The following is a 21,214-nucleotide window of genomic DNA, read 5'->3' as shown; positions in this document are numbered from 1 at the left end:
GAGGAAGTTTGGAAAGCAAAGGGGACACATGGGCAAACTAACCTAGGAATGTGTATTAAAGTGCAAGACTTGTGGAGCCACCATAAACAAACAAACAACTTCCATGGGTATTTGAGCTGGGCAAGGTTTGTCAGCACACAGTATTATGTCCATGTTCAACAGGATAGACTGGCTTAAAGTCATATTATATCTACGATCTACCAGGTCAGCGACACGCAAGATGTCTAAGACGACCTTGAAATGAATGAATGAATGAATGAATGAATGAATGAATGTCTAGATGGACAACTTCTTAAATATAAGACACACAATTGATTTTGGTATGATAGCATGCGTTAATCTCAAACTATTTATTTTCACAATCCATAGCAACTACCCAGGTCTGTAACGATGTGATATTACTCCATAAACTTTATCCTCTAAAAAACCAACACCACACAACACTATTTTTGCATTGGGACAGGTCTAGTAAACCCATGACAGATGAAATGTTTGGGTTAAAAAATCTAGGCCAATGCTCTGCCATTACCAGATGGCACTGAACCTAGATATCATAGCACGTAGGATGTGTGTTACATAAAGATAACACTCTTCTCAGAACCTTTAATAGTGGAGGCAAAGCCGTTTAAGAATTTAGATTAGAAGCCTTTCCCTCCTGGATTTTTAGCCCTACCTAGGAATTTCCTTGCTGTTGGAGATGATAAACAAAGGTCAATTCACGTACGCAGTTGCACATTATCTGAATATTGTGTTTGCCAGGTTGACTCCAAAGTCAGTTACTAATTCAGAGTGTAAACAAGTGCTGCACTCCCTGACTTCTTTTAAGCCAAGGATCAATTAGGAAAACCCGAAACTTGAACAGTTCTAAACCTTGGCCTTCGCATACGTGAAAAAAGAGAAATTAAACAGCAGAGTGAATTACATCTCATGTGTATGTTTTAATCCCTTGTAAAGGGATGAGATTCTGATGGAAGTGGTGCAGGTACAGCTCTTAGTTTTTCACTGCTGCTAACGAAGAAGGCAGAGGGATATTTGCTTGTGTTTTTATATTGTGAAAAAGAGCTTATCATAGATGCTGTTCCCAAAACATACTCCCTTCCTTAACGTCAATGACACACTGTAGATTTATAATACAGTAAAACCGCCTTACGTTTCTGAGCGTAGTTTGAAGTCTCCACACTGTGCTGAGACCGATTCTTGTCGGATTCCTCCATCTCCACTACCATCTCCTAGAAAAAAGGATGGAACACAATATGCCACATGCAGAGCAGATCAGAGATCAACATGGAGCATCCTCGTTTTGGCAAAAAGTAACATGCCAAATAACCTTGCTCTCTACCATTGAAGAGCTATAACAATGCCATTTGGTTGAGTTGAAATCCGAAAGGTCTGCCATGGATGTGACAATCACTTAAAAACTGCTATGAAATAAAATGCTTCACAAACCTCAGGGTACATGTCTTAGTTTTAGAGTATCTATAGCTACTTTCTTCAGTAGCAGAAACCTGCAATTAGCACTCCTCTCCCTGCCCCTCCCTCCATAACCCGTACACTCACACCATTGTTATAGCATAATTTTCTATGCTAGAAATGCAAGTCGTTTTGAGGACTAAAAATGCTGCTTCAGAGATGTAAATAGGAGGTCACGGCAGACTGCAATGCCACACCCACTGAAAACACCGGTAGAGAACTTAGATAAGGAAATGTTGTGATCGTGAAGCAAATTAAGAGTCCTTGCTGGTTTTGATCCATTGGAGCATGAGTGGTTCCTTCATAGGCCCTGAACCTGCCCCTACTGAAGTCAACAGCTGGACTCCCATTGACCGCAAAACTGCAGGATAACTCTCATCGTTGACATATTTATTGGGCATAATACTTTCCTTAGATCAAATGTGGCACCTAGAATTCACAGTAAGAACAGCATTAGAAACAGGAGGAAACATGCATCTGAAGGGGAACAGGAACATGGGCGAGGGTCTGATCATAGGACCAGGAGCCAGGTTTGCAATCGTTAGCCTCTTGCACTGACTTTTTTCTGAGTGAGATAGTTTTGTGATTAAGGCAGTGGACTAGGAATCAGGAGATCTGGGTTCAAGACTTGAAATGTAGTGAACTTCCTGTGCGCCTGTTGGAAAAATCAGATTACCTCTATGTGTCTCAGTTTTCTCATCTGTAAAGTGGGGATAATATTCAACCACACAAAGGGGTATTGTGAGAGCTCATGTTTGTGGAAGCACCAAGAAGACAAGACATGCTAAGTATATTTGTTTGTACAGGGCTCCCACAATCTTCAGCAGGAAACCCACACTTGCATTGGAAGGCAGAAGTTGGCCCAACATTCAAGATGTTCTGTGAAAAAAACTGGCCTGCTCCAAAGCTTATTGAAATCAATGGGACTCTGGATCAGGGTCTGTAAATGGGTACTAATCAACACATTATACAAGTTGTTTATGATCCCAGGGCATTAAAATACAAAGAATTAAATATTACAAATAAAGACACTGATTGCTCTTTAATGACCCAAATTAAGGATTTGGTATTTCCCCTGCAATGGAGGAGGGTATCGCAAAACTCAGAAGAGAGAACAGATTAATTTCCCTTTTTATTTTAAGTGCTTATGATTTCATCTTCTCTTGCAATAATGGGAAGAAAACCCAGGAATATGGAATTCAGGTCTTGGCAAGTCAGTAAAGGAGGAACAAGTTTTCAAACAGCTAGCTTTAAAATATACTTATTTGCAGTTTTTAGCTTTGCTCACCCTGTTCAGTACGTTTTGCTAATGTTTGGGGATCTTAAACACATGACTGCAAAGCTTTGAAGTCCAACAATATTGAGACAGAGAAAACATGAATAATTCCAATGTCTAACCAGAGCCTGTAGAATGGTGTCTAGGAATCTTGCTTACAGCTAGAAATGAGATGGAACATTTTGTTTTCTTATCAAGTTAAAAGCTATTTAAATAAGCAGGTTTAGTATCTTTGAATGTGCACACATTATACCAAATATTTTAAAGCGTGAAGCTGGATCTCAGTTGCATGGATTATCAAACGCAAATATTAGCAATGTATCAAATGCACACAGGAGACTGATATTTATAAGCTCAGCAAATGCTTTAGGAGACATGGAAAATGGAATTTCACAAGAGCCAATGGGATCACATTACATTTGTTGCTGATAAGTCATAACTAAAACATTCAGCATTAAATTTGCAGAAAAGTAACTAGATTGGACCCCAGGGCACAAACAGTTACTGTAGCTCCACAGAGGATAACCAGACATCCTGATACTAGGGGCTTTATCTTATATATGCACCTTTACCCTCGCACCCCCTGAAAAAGTGTCCCAATTTTTCCACACTTGCTATCTAGTCACCCTAGTTGCACATGCAAAATGACTACATGTGTGCTGTCACCCACTTGTGCATGAACAAGAACATTCTGCATTTATACAGGATTATTCATAACCCTATCTCCATGCAATTAAGCATGCTAGAATTATCTCAATCTAAGAACAGTGAGAAAGCTACAGCTAACATCTGCCACTGGTTTTCAGCCTTATATTAAGGAGACAGTTTATTTTTCCAGCATGTATTTAAACAAACATTTATACTACTAGTGTGTTCAACTGAAACCTATCAGAAAGGTCATCTGGAGAAGTATGAAGGAACAGCTCATTCCTGCAAAAGGTCTGAGTTATAAGGATGACACCAGGCTAGGCTCAGCTTGTATAAATGAGTATTCCAAATTTTTAAAAGGCATCAGGTGGAAAGGAAGGAATTGGGCAACTTCTATTGGGTAAGCTCCCTGGGTTAATTCACTAGCAAGTCCACTTTCCAGGGCTCGTAATGAGATAGGTTTAAGGACTGTGCTATCCTGCCTAATGCTTTTCAAAAACCGACTGACACTAGCAAGTCTCTGAAGGCAAATTAATTGGAAGAGGAGCAATTAATCCAAATGCCCCACTTTCATGGGACTAAGTTCAGGAACATGTTAAATGGGGCCTGTATTATGATCCATTCTCTCACTCCTGACTAGGACACTGGCCCCAAACTCCATAGCAAATTATAAATTAATACCTCTTCTCCCTACCCTTTGTGTCCATATGGTCAGCTTAGACTCTGAGCTCTCTGAGGACTGCGTACACGCATAGCGAGGGCCATGATCTCAGCTGCGGCCTCTAAGTGCTTTTGGAATACAAGTAAAATACTAATGTTCCATGTATGACACAAAAACATTTCATGAATTCAGATCTGACCAACACAGTTAACAACAAGGAGTCACTGGTGTTGTAAGCTCTGAAAAGAGGTTCCTACTTGTCGACTATGTACTGGAGTATTAAACATCACAAAGATCCCCACCACTAAGGACATTAACTAAGGTGCTTGTTGACGGTCTGCAGGAAAGCTATGGACACTGAAACAGCCCCTCAACACAGGCAGTGTTAAGGCACATTGGCAGAAGAGTGGCTGGAAAGTTTGTCTTTCTGCTGTGGCTACAGAGAGGTCTTCAGACTTACAGAGCTGCCATTCTGCTACCTTTCACTAGTGCTATACTCAATAGAGCAGCAGTTCTCAAACTGCGACTCGTGACCCCCAAAGTGGGTCGTGACCCCATTTTAATGGGGTTGCCATGGCTGGCATTAGACTTGCTGGGGCCTGGGGCTGAAGCTGAAGCCTGAGCCCCAATGCCTGGGGCTGAAGCTGAAGGCCTGAGGCTTTGGATTCAGCACTGGGTGGCCAGGCTCAGGTCACAGGCCCCCTGCCCTGGAGCTGAAGCACTTGGACTTCGGCTTTGGCCCCCGCCTGGGGTGGAGGGGCTTGGACTTTGGCTTTGCCCCCACATCCCCCGGGGTGGTGGAGATCTGGCTTTGGTCCCCGCTCCTGGGGTCATGTGGTAATTTTTGTTGTCAGAAGGGGGTCGCGGTGCAACGAAGTTTGAGAACCCCTGGACTAGAGTTAAATCTCTAAATCCTCAGATTCTACAACATTATTTTACTGTAACCCTGAGGTGTAAACTCTGCAAGTTATACTTCCGCTTAGGCTCAAAGGTGAAATGCTGCTTCAGTCATATAACCCCACAGAGCCAGAAAGCCAAAGCGGCTGCTAAGACACATGGAAACATTCTGGAAGTCAGTAAAGCAACATACCTCGGAGCTGGCCACACCAAAAATGTCTCTGACGTCACGCACAGGCGGTTTGTTCTTCTTCCGCCGTGACCGTGAGTAAGTATCCAGCCTTCGCTGCACGGCTGCAGCCTGGGTCTTGGTCAAGGTGGAGAGCAGCACTACGTTGTCATTGTCTGAGGTGTCGTCCCCAATTAGGTCAGAGAGGCCTGCATCCTGTAGCCACTCAGCTTCGGCTTCTCCCTCTGAGAGGCAAGGGATGAGGAGAAAGGCAGTGAGAGAGCAGGGTAACACTATGAACTAACAGATACAGTCTGGACAAAGCAGGGCTAGAAAGACAGTCAGACATGCCAAAAATCCCAACAGCTCACTTCATTTGGGTCCCTCAAGGATTGTTTCTCCTGAACTACCAATTTATGAAATCTAGAGGGCTTTGAGCCACGGCCCTGGGTTGGATCCAAGTCACATCACCCCAGTGGGCACAAGGAGAGACTGGGCTTATCAATTAGGGTTGGGGGGTGTGGAGGGACATGCCCATTGCAAAAGCTGCAGCCTAAACTCCCCTCTGCAGCTGGACAGCTCCACTGAGCTATGGGGAGAAAAGGTAGGGCCCTGCTACCAACAAGTCCGCTTGGGGGGGAGGAGGGGGGGGCTAATGCCACATCGTTCCCTATTGAGGGCTAATCTTTACGCTCTGACAGTGCACTGACTGTGATTATGGCTGAACACTGTGGGGATGAGGATGGGGGAGCAAAACTTGTGCTCTCCCATTGCACAGCTGCCCGCCACAATCTGGTCTCAAAGGAACTTCCTAGGCAAAATTCTGCCCTGTCATAAAGCAGCACTCCACTCAGTGACTGCACTGGGGTCGGCACCAGTTCACTCCATCTGATCCACTGACAGCTTCCTAGCACAATCAAGAGAAAAGCTCTCTTAAAACACAACAACTGATATTGCCTAGGTGGCTTTTATGCTCTTACTATTTAGATTGTTCCTTTAACAGCAAGATACATAGTTAGATTTACCTCAGGATATATCCAGACTCTGCCTGGATTCAATTTTATCGTCTTTTATTTAACTTCTTATGTGCAGTTATCTTGGTGCAGTAACATTATTCTTTTACCACCACAGTTTATTTGCCATTACATTTCAAGTGGGCCCAGACATCCTTGCAGTATTTCTACATGCAGGTAAAATTATGTATTTAATTTACAACTATATTCATTTAAAAATATATATATACACTACTACTATAGTCAAAGCATGTTATGGGTCCAAAGTGAAGCTCTCAGAAGTCAAGATATCCCAAATGTAAGGTTGTCTGCAAAAACTTCACCCTGTCCCCTTCTGCAAATGAATCAAGTCTGAGGACATGGCATATTTTTCCTGCATAACTCATTCGGTGCGCAGGTCAGACAGTGCTATGAGAATGAGGCAGCTGTTTGAACTCTTGAGGATAAAAATATTCATTTTTTCAAAAGTTTCAGCCTTAATACACTGTATGCCATACAGCCTCCTCTCTTCCTCGGCCCGGTCTCTGCATACCGCACTTATTCACTACAGGGAGGTTCACAGACATTCTGTACTTATCCATTTACAAACATGGCCAAAAAATCACTATTGAACTGACTAAAGAGGGAATATTTGTTCATGCTCTTCCTCTGACAGAAACTGATATTTCCTCTTCTGGGACAGCTGCTCAAGCAAACCATGACTGTCCACTCTATTATACCGTATGTCTGTTAAATGTTTTTATAGGAAGTACCCCAGCCTTGTGAAGTTAAATTCACCTAATAACTGGATAAAGCTAACATCTCATCACATAGCCTTAAAAAGAAGTATATTGAAGTAAAAGAATCCATATAATTGTAAGCAGAGTCAGGATGGGCTCCACCCTGACATCTGGTGGTGAGGTGTGGCAAGTTGTGGAAAAGAACTTCAGGGGCTGATCTCAATTTGCATAGGCACACCCACCCCGCCTAGAATGAGGCCATAACTGCCCAAATGGTCACTTTGGCTGTTGTGGGATCCCCAGTGTCTTTGTTATTGGGGCGGGAAGAGTAAATTGTTATTACCCCGATTATGGGAACGGTGCTTGGAACTGTACTTGGCCTTTTGTTATGATGGAGGGACTCACCATCAACTGAGTAGCACTCGCTAGGCATGGGTTCCAAAACTCTGTGACGGGAGAGAGACTTGAGACAAGTATTAGTACTTGGTGGTGTGGGCCCCTTTGTGAGGACCTGAAGCACCAATTGCACCTCTGTCTCTCTCCACTGTGGAATGTCAGAGCTAATTTTGGGTCTATTAAGAGTCTTGCTACAGGTACTGTGCTGCATTCACTTTGGCCTTATGGTGCACCAGCACTAAGGCTCCCACTACTATGAGCTGAAATCACTGAGAGCTGTGTCAACTAGTGGTGGAGCGGAGCCGTTCGTGAGACAGCGAGCTGTGCAGAGCGGAGCCGTTCGTGAGACGGCGAGCTGAGCAGAGCGGAGCCGTTCGTGAGACGGCGAGCTGAGCAGAGCGGAGCCGGTCGTGGTGGAGCGGAGCCGTTCGTGAGACAGCGTAGCAGAGCAGAGCCCTGTGGGGCAGTCAGCTTCAGGACACGTAAGGTGCCCCTTACCCCTTTCCCCCACACACAGGCACATTTTAGCCAGACTGGGGAGTAAAGCTCCGCAGATAAACTTTCGAACTCTGGGGCTGCCCTGACCAGGGACAGAGAGTTTTGGGTCATTGGACTTTTGGTGATTTGGGGTTGCTGGACTCAAGAATCCAAGGGAAAGGGGCATGCCCCAATTTGCTTGGGGTGGGTTTTTTTTTGCGTAGCGGCCGAAGTCGCGGAACTGTGCGGGGCGGGCTCGCGGGGCTCGGCTGCCGTCGCGGGCTCACTGGCTTCAGCTCTCCGCCCAGGGGGCGCGGGGCCCGCACGGGCCGGGACCATGGCCGCCGAGCTGGAGAGCCTGAACCCCGGCGCCCGCATCCTGACCTTCCGCCCCACCACCGCGCAGTTCCGCGACGTCGCCTACATCGAGGCCCGCGGCGCCCACCGGGCCGGGCTCACCAAGGTAATTCCCCCAAAGGAATGGAAACGGCGAACACGCTATGATGATATTGATGAACTGGTCATCCCGGCTCCAATTCAGCAGGTGGTGACTGGACAGTCTGGCCTCTTCACACAGTACAACATCCAGAAGAAGGCTATGACTGTCCGGGAATTTAGAAGAATTGCAAATAGTGACAAGTACTGCACACCCCGATATACCGACTTTGAGGACCTTGAGCGGAAATACTGGAAGAACCTCACTTTCAATGCCCCCATCTATGGTGCTGTTAATGGCACGCTCTATGAGAAGCATGTACATGAGTGGAATATTGGCAAGTTGAACACAATCCTGGACGAGCCCCCACAAATGTAACCCTTCTGCCCGTCAGAGTTGGCAGCAACAAGGGCCGGGTTCAATATCTAGGGGATCCATTCCAATAACACAATGCAAACCGGCTCGAGCCCCCACCCAGTGACCTGGGACAAATATATACCACCCCCGCTGGGCGCCTCCAAGAGGCAATACTTCCCCTCTCGCAAGCACATAGTCTGAGTGTAGCAAAAAACCTTTTAACAACAGAGAGAAACAATGTGACATTATGTTGGGGAAACACCACCAACAGGATTCATAACACAACCCATGAGCAAAAAAAAAAAAACCCACCCCAAGCAAATTGGGGCATGCCCCTTTCCCTTGGGTTCTTGAGTCCAGCAACCCCAAATCACCCAAAGTCCCAAAAGTCCAGTGACCCAAAACTCTCTGTCCCTGGTCAGGGCAGCCCCAGAGTTCAAAAGTTTATCTGCGGAGCTTTACTCCCCAGTCTGGCTAAAATGTGCCTGTGTGTGGGGGAAAGGGGTAAGGGGCACCTTACGTGTCCTGAAGCTGACTGCCCCACAGGGCTCTGCTCCACCACGAACGGCTCCGCTCTGCACAGCTCGCCGTCTCACAAACAACTCTGCTCAGCTCGCCGTCTCACGAACGGCTCCGCTCCACCACTAGTTGACACAGCTCTCAGTGATTTCAGCTCATAGTAGTGGGAGCCTTAGTGCTGGTGCACCATAAGGCCAAAGTGAATGCAGCACAGTACCTGTAGCAAGACTCTTAATAGACCCAAAATTAGCTCTGACATTCCACAGTGGAGAGAGACAGAGGTGCAATTGGTGCTTCAGGCCCTCACAAAGGGGCCCACACCACCAAGTACTAATACTTGTCTCAAGTCTCTCTCCCTTCACAGAGTTTTGGAACCCATGCCTAGCGAGTGCTACTCAGTTGATGGTGAGTCCCTCCATCATAACAAAAGGCCAAGTACAGTTCCAAGCACCGTTCCCATAATCGGGGTAATAACAATTTACTCTTCCCGCCCCAATAACAAAGACACTGGGGATCCCACAACAGCCAAAGTGACCATTTGGGCAGTTATGGCCTCATTCTAGGCGGGGTGGGTGTGCCTATGCAAATTGAGATCAGCCCCTGAAGTTCTTTTCCACAACTTGCCACACCTCACCACCAGATGTCAGGGTGGAGCCCATCCTGACTCTGCTTACATCATGAAAAAAGAGGAGACAGCTCATTATGGAGTCACAGTGCAAGATATTTTCCACACTAACCCTTATTTTCTAACTTGGTGAAAATAGAACAGAAACAAGTATCACTTGCTTTGTAGTCTAGATTTACTATTTGAGGTTCAACTTGGCCAGGAAGATTTTTGAGTTCCCATTTTGTCAGAGAGCCATTTTTGCTGGAAAAAGGGGACAAAAAAAAAATGCAGCCAGCTCTATGTTAAGCCCCCAATCCTATAAACACCTGTGCACATGAGTAGTGCCACTGAATTCAATGGGAACTCAGATGTTTGAGGTTACTCGTGTATTTGCAGGACTGGAGCCTTAATCTAATCTAATCAAAGAGCCTTGCACTAGACACCTTATTCTGACAAAAATCCTGACCTCTGAAGTCAGTGGGAGCAAGGTGTGCACAACAGTGCCTTAGTTTATTAAATTTTGGTGGTGAGGAGAAATGTCAGTGTAATTTTTGCAACTCTGAAAGTTTCCAATTCCAATCATAACAGGAAACAAAAAAACTGGCACACACAGCTAATTCGGTATCTGATTTATGGTCTTCTGTTAAACCTACTGGCCTGTCTGATGCATCCAAAGTATCTTGGATATAATTCATCTAAATAATTTCCATTTAATAACCTTTGGCTAAATTACATTTACTGCTGGCATATAAGGAAACAAGTATGACTGGTTATTTCTCTGGGAAACTCCATTGGGAGGAACTGTCCAGTACACAGGTTCATGAAAATCTGGCCTTGGTGATTGAATTTGGAGAATAATTTCAAGGCTGACCCAAGCTATATAGATGCTAGATATAAAACATTCCCAGGGAGAGAAGGGAAATATGTAACTGAGGAACATAAGAATGGCCATACTGGGTCAGTAGCCAGACAGCCAGCCCCCCCCCCCCCCAGACCAGCATTGCTGGAAACACACGGGAGCCAAAACACCAGGGCACTCCAGCACAGCCTTTGAAGCTGTGAGAAGCACAGGTGTGCTGCTACAATGTGCCTCTGGGAACGTATACAACAATTGGGCTCACAGCAGGCAGAGGCGCTGTGACAGACATGGCTCTTAGCCCCTACTAAAACAGCATGATGCACACACACCAACATCCTAGGTGGGAAAATATTTACCCTGATAAAAGAAGTGTCCAGTAGTCGAAACTTATTGTTTCTCCCTTGTAAGTGTGAACTATTCTTGCGAGAGCTGGCGTCACCCCGACAGACCAGCCCCAATTTGGCATAGAAAGGAGAAAGAGAATAAAGGAGTACAGAGGTATAAGTAGGGGACCTACAGCACCATGATTTTTGAGTGCTTTTCACTATCTATCTGCTGGTCAGATAAGTGACAGCCTCCCAAGGCTTCTGCAGCTAAGAGGGTCCCTAAGCCTTGTCCCTTATTCGTCTTTCTGCGGAATTGAGTGACCGATCCTGGCTTGGCACCGCTGGAATCGAGAGATGCAAGGAGGGTAAGAAGCACCCACACCTGATCTCCTATCTTTAGTGTACACATATTTTGAAATAGAGCTCTATACTTTGTTTTCTTTCTTTGGGATTGTAGCTTCAGTTTTGTAACTCGTTTGTGTGTGTAACATCTCTACACTTAAATAAGTAGGCACTAGCAATTTTGTAACCACATGATTAGAATCTAGTTTAATAAATTTTGGTAACTACTTGTGCATAAGCCTGACTTGTTTCTCTGATTTACTGTGAAGCAGCCAACACAATTAAAGAACCTCAGCCGTTTTGGCTATAAAGCCTGGCCATTAGGTGAGAGTACTAAGAGCCTAGCGTTGAGTTGTGCCGCCTCCACGGGGCAAACTCTTGGGGCACCTGTCAGTCAATCCTGACTGCCCGCTGCGAAGGAGCTCTGAGCTCTAGCAGTTAAAGTCACGGGTGTGGAGAGGCTCTTAGTGCTGCCATTGGGGCACCTGTCAGTCAGTGTTGACTGCCCGCTGCGAAGGAGCTCTGAGCTCTAGCAGTTAAAGTCACGGGTGGTTAGGACCTTGGGGCATCCGTCAGCCTAGCCCGGGCTGCCCGCCGCGAAGGGACAGTGCGTCCTAGCGGTTAAAGTCACGGATGGTATAAACGGGCATAGCTGGCACCTCACCAAACATCCCTGGCCATCGGCTAACACATAAGAATGGCCATACTGGGTCAGACCAAAGGTCCATCCAGCCCAGTATCCTGTCTACCAACAGTGGCCAATGCCAGGTGCCCCAGAGGGAGTGAACCTAACAGGTAATGATCAAGTGATCTCTCTCCTGCCATCCATCTCCACCCTCTGACAAACAGAGGCTAGAGACACCATTCCTTACCCATCCTGGCTAATAGCTATTATTCGACTTAACCTCTATGAATTTATCCAGTTCTCTTTTAAACCCTGTTATAGTCCTAGCCTTCACAACCTCCTCACGCAAGGAGTTCCACAGGTTGACTGTGCGCTGAGTGAAGAAGAACTTCCCTTTATTTGTTTTAAACCTGCTGCCCATTAATTTCATTTGGTGGCCCCTAGTTCTTATATTATGGGAACAAGTGAATAACTTTTCCTTATTCACTTTCTCCACACCACTCATGATTTTATATACCTCTATCATATCCCCCCCTTAGTCTCCTCTTTTCCAAGCTGACAAGTCCTAGCCTCTTTAAGCTCTCCTCATATGGGACCCATTCCAAACCCCTAATCATTTTAGTTGCCCTTCTCTGAACCTTTTCTAATGCCAGTATATCTTTTTTGAGATGAGGAGACCACATCTGTACGCACTATTCAAGATGTGGATGTACCATGGATTTATATAAGGGCAATAAGATATTCTCTGTCTTATTCTCTATCCCTTTTTAAATGATTCCTAACATCCTGTTTGCTTTTTTGACTGCCGCTGCACACTGCGTGGACGTCTTCAGAGAACTATCCATGACGACTCCAAGATCTTTCTTCTGATTAGTTGTAGCTAAATTAGCCCCCATCATATATGTATAGTTGGGGTTATTTTTTCCCCAATGTGCCTTACTTTACATTTATCCACATTAAATTTCATTTGCCATTTTGTTGCCCAATCATTTAGTTTTGTGAGATCTTTTTGAAATTCTTCACAGTCTGCTTTGGTCTTAACTATCTTGAGCAGTTTAGTATCATCTGCAAACTTTGCCACCTCACGGTTTACCCCTTTTTCCAGATCCTTTATGAATAAATTGAATAGGATTGGTCCTAGGACTGACCATTGGGGAACACCATATGGAAGACACATGGATCTGGGAATTTAAAGAGAACACTGACCATCATGAACACACCTTTTGAGATGTAATTTAGCCAAAAATAGTAGTCATAAAGGAACACTACCCTGAATTACCTAAAGAGATTTAGCCCATCCTGCATTGGACTAAAATATGTTGTAATCCCAAAAGCTAAGAGAAAATTTCTGACACATGGGTTTCAAAGAAGCTGCAAGAGGCAAGGGTTTTCCCTTGTACAGACCTCTTTGTTAGGCATATGGCAAAGTCACTGAGCTTCAAGCTGGGCAGGAGACAAAAAACTTCTGAGATTCAGTAATCTCAATCTTTGTAACTTCAGTTTTAGTGTCAGCCCAGCACTGCTTTCTACAATACACAAGTTTCTTGATGTCTTTTATCATATTCTCTCTTTCTGGGGGAAAAAAAAACCTGCTCCTAAAAATGACCATTTAATTCTACATGCTTGTGACTGGACAGCTGGGGCAGTTTTTCGTGAAGATCGTGAACTATGAGGACTGGGGAGGCAGCACGATGAACAGGTTATGATTTAAATACAATTTCTGAAGCATGAAAAGCTGCCATCTTCCTTCCCACACACAGTGCCACAGAAGGACTTATGAGGGGCTTTGGGAGTACCAGGAGAGCCAAATAACCAGAAGGGTCCAGGCCATCTTACATGCATGAAGTGCCTTGCTGACAGTTTGTGGGGGAGTTCTATGATTAATTTTTCCAGAGAAGATAAACCACTTCCTCTCAGGAAAGAATCAGGATATTTTTCATTTGTATCAGCATTTTGGGGAGCTCCTCATCTGTGCATAGCCCTCCGTTTGTTTCTGTTATCGTTATTTGTTGTTTGCTAAGCTCCAACCACATGCCTTGCAGAGTATACTGCTTTAGCAGAGCTTTAAGCTGCAGTCTGGAATCCAAGCTCTTCCTTTGCACTTCATGATCTGCAAAAAACGTTCAGTGCTCTCTCTCTTTTGCTACACAAAGCTTTGAAGAGCTCATGCTACAATGCCATCTAGTGGGCTAGACTTACTGCAAGGAAAAAGTATCAGAGGGGTAGCCATGTTAGTCTGGATCTGTAAAAGCGGCAAAGAGTCCTGTGGCACGTTATAGACTAACAGACGTATTGGAGCATAAGCTTTCGTGGGCGAATACCCACTTTGTCAGATGCATGTAGTGGAAATTCACAGAGGCAGGAATTTCCACTACATGCATCCAACGAAGTGGGTATTCACCCACGAAAGCTTATGCTCCAATACGTCTGTTAGTCTACAAAGGTGCCCAGGACTCTTTGCTGCAAGGAGAAACTAGTTCCAAAGAGAATGAAAGAAAGAGCTTATTGGGAAATTCGTTGATTTCAAACCCAGAAGGGACTATTAGATCTAGTCCAGGTGTGGGCAAACTACGGCCACGTCCAGCCAATCAGATCTTTTAATGTGACCCTCGAGTTCCCATCTATCTTTCATAAAGGCTCCCTGTCTTGAAGGCACCACTTCCCTGGGTAGTTTATTCCAACGGTTAATCACTTGCACTGTTAAAAATTTGTCCCTTAATTCTAGATGAGACCATGCTGCACAATTCCTTTCGCACCCCAGAATATTTTTGCCCTTTTCCCCATCCAAATAGCTGCCCCTACTCTTTATCCCCCTCCCCAAATGGTAATAGGTAAAATTATCAAAAAGTACCTATGTACTTAAATGACTTAGGAGCCTACATCCCATGTTCAAAATGACTCAAATACAAAGGTACTTTTCAAAACTTTACCCAGTGAGATTTGTTCCTTGCCAATGACATACATTTTCCTCTCCATTGCTCCCTCTACCCATATTCCCAATGACCTACCCTCTGGGGTTTTGACATCTGTAAGGTTGCACTCCTCTTGCTCAGCTTCTGTGCTCTGTTTGATATTTTCTACCTCCAGCCAAAAATTGTCCATTGACAAGCTGTCCAAATAATCTGCTCTGGAATTCATGCACTCCGACAATGGGGGCTCCATAGAACTCTTCTGAGGAAACTGGCTCATTTTGCAAGGGCAACTTCTGCTGAGGAGAGAGGAAGGAAATAAATTAAATAAACTGATATCTGGGCTTGACTTTCACGCCGAGTGAGAATAAGTCAACACTTCATGATTAATGACTGCAACAACCAAATAAAGATAAGTGTGCGACATCCTATTGTTTTTGTTTAGTGATAATAGGAGGTTGAAGGCTGGAAACAGGCTCATTAATTAATTAGTCTAACTACATGCAGAATGACGCAAGTGGCAGTAGTAACAATGCACGTTTCCTTTGACTGTCTTTCCGACGACCTAATACGGAATACCCATCAGTATAAGTGAGGAGTAACAAAGTCTCATACTAGCTCGGGTCAGCTAAGCTGTAGGCCTCCCCAAAAGAAAGCTACAGTCCTATTGAATGTGGGACTGTTAGTGCAAACTAGGTACCTTTTAGAGCATGCCAGCAGAGTCTACATGGGGCAGTCAGAGCACAGGACTTTAGAGCGCTCTACAAATCACACCCTTCTGGTACACTTAGCCAGCGCCGCATAGATAAACTGTGATGTTGCACCCCATAATTCTTTATGGAAATATGCTTATGAATGTAAATCTAACATAACCAGAATATGTTTTATGCTACATATGCCATGTAAAGTTTTTGCAAAGGTTATGACCTACTCAATATATTTATTCTATTTGTATGCATGTGTCATTTTTGTATTTGAAGTTATGAATATTGGCTGTGTACTTGTTTGAGTTTAAGTAGCCATAGTAAAGCATTTGGTTAGCTTCTTGAGAAAGGAATGTGCAAATTAAGTGCCCAATTAAGAAACACTTAACTGACAACAGATCTTGGAAGACTCCAATTTACATAAAAGGTCTTCCTGAAGACATTAAGATAGCATGTGGGCAATGGCTGCTGCCTGTAAAAACTGAGTCATGCATGGACATGTAACTAGCCTATGTGACTCCAAAACTCCATCTTGGAGCTGGATTTTGCATAGAAGAGAGGAGGGGGTCTCCACCCCAAGAGAAAGTCTATTTAAGCCCCTGGGAGACCCCTCCATTTTGTCTTCAGCTGGCTCAAGAGATAGCCTTGCCATCCACAAAGGATACCCGAAAGAAACAGGAACAAATGACAGTAACGACAGGAGTGTGAGTGATTGCTGGACCCAGACTAGGAGGCTACTCTGTAAAAGAAGCTTACAGGAACATCTCTGAGGGTGAGGTTTCACCTGTAATCACTTTCTTACTGTATTAGGCATAGGCTTGTGTGTTTTATTTTATTTTGCTTGGTAATTCACTTTGTTCTGTCTGTTATTACTTGGAACCACTGAAATCCTACTTTTTGTATTTAATAAAATCATTTTTTACTTATTAATTAACCCACAGTATCTATTAATACCTGTGGGGGGGAGGCAAACAGCTGTACATCTCTCTCTATCAGTGTTATAGAGAGCGAACAATTTATGAGTAAAACAATTTGGGGTTTGACCCCATTGGGGGTTGGGCATCTGAGTGCTGGAGACAGGAACACTTCTTAAGCTTTTTTCAGTTAAGCCTGCAGCTGTTGCGGGATGTGGTTCAGACCCGGGTCTGGGTTTGCAGCAGACTAACGGGTCTGGCTCAAACCAGGCAGAGCACTGAAGTCCCAAGCTGCCAGGGGAAACAGGCTCAGGGTTAGTCTCACCATACCAGTTGGAAGCTCCAAAGGGGTTTCTGTGATCCAACCCGTCACACAAGCCTTAGGAGACCAAATATAGAGACCAGAATTCCTCCCCAGTTGTCTGCCGAGCAGCAGGTTATTAGGCTTCAAGCAAAGATACTTGATCTATTTTGACAATAGAAGATGCTCTAGGCATAGTCTCAGGAAGTGAGGATTTAGGAATTAACACTGCCACAGCACTCAAAGTGAGCAAGAGCAGAGTAGATTTTTCACAATGGCTTTGATAACTTGATGGTTACAGAACCTGGATTCAACCCTAGTCCCTACACCAGTTGATCGACGCTTGCCTGATTTCCATAGGTATTCCCAAACTTCTTGAAGGAAAGAATGATTTTAGATCATTCCAGACTCAGAATGCAAATCTTTTGTAGTGCAAGCAATATATGCAACAGAGACAACCAAAAAATGAGTACACCACTCATTTTACCACAAGCTGTATAAACTGATCTAGCCCTATGTAACCTACTAACTAGTAATGATAACCCTGAACCTCTACGTTATGTCACAGAGATTTTGCCATTATCAAACTCTGCATTTTAGAGGGCTGTCACTAGCTCTATGGGTGAAATCAGTGTTGCCAACTCTTGTGGTTTTATCACAAGTCTCACAATGGTTGGTGTTTTCCTTGAAGCGACAGCTCCTGCAGTCACTAAACTCTCATTTTAAAAAAGAAATCATGGTCAAGGAAATAAAACCTAAAGGCTCAAAAACCAGAGAGAGTCTTTACCCCAATACTTTTTTTAAATCTCTGTGCTTAAGCCAATCATGATTTTTGGGGACCCAGCTCATGGATTGCTGTTTTTAAAACATTTGGGACTCACAGTACTGGGAATTAGTAAGAGAACCAAAACAACTAGGACCTACTGAACAAACAGTGCACTGATATGATTCCATGAAAGGGAAGTTCAAGATACTAAAGCCCTATTAGGTCACCCAGCCACACCCCCCCCCCATGAGCCTCTGCTTCCCCTCCCCAGCTGTTGAAAGTTTTATTACTCTGACGGTCACAAAGTAAGAGACTAGTGTTTGCATGTTTGGGAAGTCCCCTAGAAAGGAGATAAATGCTTACAAAAGGGATCTGATAACCAGCTCTTAAGAAGAGGAAACGAGCATATTACAGTAGGAGTTGGGGAGATGAAAAAAGAAATATCCTTCCCTATTGACCCAAATTGAGTAGTTCTGCTTGGTATTCCCCTACACCAATTCCAAATAAAAGTAATGGTTACTTGATCAAACACTTGCCTCGGTGATCAGAGCTGTTTCTCATTCTACAGTGGTCATTGGCTTCACTAAGGAAGTAATTCTGGAGAAGCAAATGACAGCTTGCGGCTCTTCAAAGTGAAATCAAATTGGAGTCAGGAACACAGAGGAATATATATCTGCATACACACCACAGATATTGATATGTAAATATGCACAAGTAATCATATTTAAATATGTATACACAAACCACACGACTTAATTCTACATTTGATCCCATTACAGAAAATAAAAACATAAGGCGTACAAGAGAATCTGGACACTGAATCAAGGACACATCGCCTTGCTTGCCCTGGGAGGGACAGTAGAAGACATTTATCCAAACAATTCTGAATAAAGAACCAGCCCCACATGGTTAATTACACTAACAATGATTCCCACCCAACCCCAGAAACTCAGAACATCCCTTTTTTCTGACCTATTTACATCTGATGTGTAACTGACACCACTGTTTTCCTCACTGAATTCGGCCCACAGACATCCATGGGTTCCATTCTCACTGACATCACGTGTGAAGTTAGGCTGCAAGCTTTTTGGTGCAAGGGCCATCTTTTCATTATGCATTTGTACAGCATTATGCATTGTACAGCCCTGAGTGGACGCTCTATTTAAAGTACTTCTATGACCTGTAGTATCTGGTTGCCTCACAATTTTTAATGTATTTATTCCCAACACCCTATGAGGTTAGGAGTTGCTATCCTTTCCATTTTACTGAAGGAGAACTGAGGTACAGGGAGGCTAAATGATTTGCTCAAGGTCATGCAAGAAATCTGCTGTGGAGCAGGGACTTGCACCCAAGTCTTAGGCTGGCACGCTAACCACTGGACCACCCTTCCTCTCACACTACTGTAATGCAAACAGATTTAAAACCCAATTGTTTCTCTAAACTGAAGACAATGTTTTCTTTTGATTTTCTAAAGAACAAAATTGACAGTTTAAAGCTGCTTTAAAAATGTGACTGATGAGGCAGAAAGCATACATCAAGTTAGCTTCAGATTCCAGACGCTTATAAGATTATCTCTCATTGACCTGTGAAGACAGTGAGGAAGGAACATTCAGTGACCTACACGAGTAACAGCAGTTTAGATTGGAGGTGGAGATTGTATGTTTTAAGCAAAGAGTAGGTGGAATAACCAAGTTCACTCAGACGAACCGTAACCAAAAAGTTTAACACTTAGATTTTTTACAAATTAACTCAACAAAGCAATTGGCTAGAAAATCAAGTTAGTGAAGTGCATAGTAAACAAACAAAAAAACACGGCAACCCTCCATCTTGAAAGACAATGGTGTAAGTGCAAAGCAGTTCAGTTACTGCATGTCATGCTTGCAGCACCACAAGTAGCTAAAAAGTCCAATTCTGAAGTGAGAGTCATTGCAAGAGATAGTGTAGGCATAAGGTGCAGGGCCAGAAGATAAAGCTGACTCATTACAAGCATTGGAGGGCTGCTGCTCTTTTCTCTTCACTCCTATCCATGCAGCCATCTCTCTCCAGTCCCTTTAGCTTCCTCATGCAACACAACCATCTAATGCAGGCTGTTGCTAGCTGCATCTTCCCAGCTGGTAAGGTCCATGTTGAAACTTTTCAAGTCCCTCTTGCAACCGTCCTTAAACCTGAGCCTAGGTTGGCCCAGTAGCCTTGGAGCATCCACAAATTCTCCATACTGGAGATCCTTTGAATGTATCCATTGTCCATTCAGTGCCAATAACCAAGCCAATGGAGATGTCTGTGTTTGAGACCAGTGATTAGACTTGGCAGTTCTGAATTTTGCTTTTTCAAGTACTTCTCTCTATTAGGCACCTTGGTTCTCCACTTGATATTTAAAATACAATGAGGACAGGAGGCATGGAAGCTGTTTAACCTTCTCTTATGCCTGCTTAGGCACTCTGAGTCTCGTCACCATACAGCAGCGTGCTCAGAATGAACATCTGGAGGACCCATATCTTGATGTTCAAGTGCTTAGTCAGTTGACCGAATGCGGCTGGCAGCCCTTCTCAGAACTCATCATCTAGAGATCAGGTAACCAATGTAACTGACCCTACATAGCAAAATTTGTGCATAACTTCGAGCTTGGTACTAGCTATTAAAACTTCTGGTGCAAAACCGCACACAACATTGTCTTCTTTAGGCAGATGGTTAGTCTGAATTCCTCAGACTAATGCACGCTACTGCAAAGCTGCTGGAGCTCCTCTTGCTGTGACAAGTGCTGCGTCATTAGCATAAAGTAGTTCTTTTATCATGCTCTTAAATATGCAACATTGAAGCGTTTTCCATCCAATCTTGTATGGAGATGAACATCTGTGGTACTAGATGAGAAAGCATTACAAAGCAGCAGAGAGAAGAATATACCAAAGAGGATTGGTGCCAACACATATCCCTTTTTGACACCACCTGTAGATTTCAAAGCTACCAGTTTGGTCACCAACATACTAGATTGTAGCCTTCATGAAACCATGGAAGGATCAAATCCAAACGCAACTAAGGAGGACTGAGGGGCAACCAGTTCTCTCTAGGAATTGGAAAAGGCCCTTTCTGCTGACCACAACAAAAGCCTTCGTAAGATCTATGAAGGCCATATACAGACGTTTTTGTTGTTCTTCACATTGTTCTTACAGTTGCCTTAGTGTGAAGAGCATGTTGATAGTTGATCTACCAGCACAGAAGTTGCTCTGATTCTCTGAATATGCACATTCAGCAAGAATTAAGAACATAAAAATGGCCATACTGAATCAGATCAATGGTTCATCTAGCACAGTATCCTGTCTTCTGACAGTGGTTGGTGCCAGATGATTCAGAGGGAATGAACAGAACAGGGCTATTTATCCAGTGATCCATCCCCATCATATAGTTCCAGCTTCTGGCAGCCAAGGGTTTAGGGACAGCCAGGGACCCAACCCCATGTTCTGGGTATCTTGGCTAATAGCCATCGACAGACTTATTGCCCCTGAACTTATCTAATTCTTTTTTTAAAACCAGTTATACTTTTAGCCTTCACAACATCCCCTGGTAATGAGTTCCACAGGTTGATGGTGCATTGTGTGAAGAAGTACTTCCTTATTTTGTTTTAAATCTGTTGCCTGTTAATTTTATTGGGTGACTCCTCGTTCTTGTGTTACGTGAAGGGATAAATAACACTTCCCTATTCACTTTCTCCACACCATTCATGATTTTATCATATCCCCCCCCCTCAGTTTCTAAACTGAACTACCAACCTTTTTAATCTCTCCTCATAAGAGAGCTGTTGCATACCCCTAATCATTTTTGTTGCCCT

At 44.0% G+C, this 21,214-nt stretch overlaps 1 protein-coding gene and 1 pseudogene across 1 annotated transcript in view; one reads left to right on the top strand and one right to left on the bottom strand.

Moving 5' to 3' along the window:
- The window catches only part of ARHGAP40 (Rho GTPase activating protein 40), a 57,179-nt gene that overhangs the window by 16,485 nt on the left and 19,480 nt on the right, over positions 1–21,214 (bottom strand). The window contains exons 5-7 of the mRNA XM_074970222.1: positions 14,806–15,005; positions 5,146–5,366; positions 1,151–1,229 (exon numbers count right to left, since the gene is read on the bottom strand). Of these exons, the coding sequence (XP_074826323.1) occupies positions 1,151–1,229; positions 5,146–5,366; positions 14,806–15,005 (500 nt within the window). The remainder of the gene's footprint in view (positions 1–1,150; positions 1,230–5,145; positions 5,367–14,805; positions 15,006–21,214) is intronic.
- On the top strand, positions 8,064–8,881 carry LOC141997797 (lysine-specific demethylase 4A pseudogene; annotated as a pseudogene).

The sequence above is a fragment of the Natator depressus genome, chromosome 13, assembly GCF_965152275.1.
Source record: "Natator depressus isolate rNatDep1 chromosome 13, rNatDep2.hap1, whole genome shotgun sequence".
NCBI lineage: Eukaryota > Metazoa > Chordata > Testudines > Cheloniidae > Natator > Natator depressus.
This window is presented reverse-complemented; position numbering and strand designations above follow the sequence as displayed.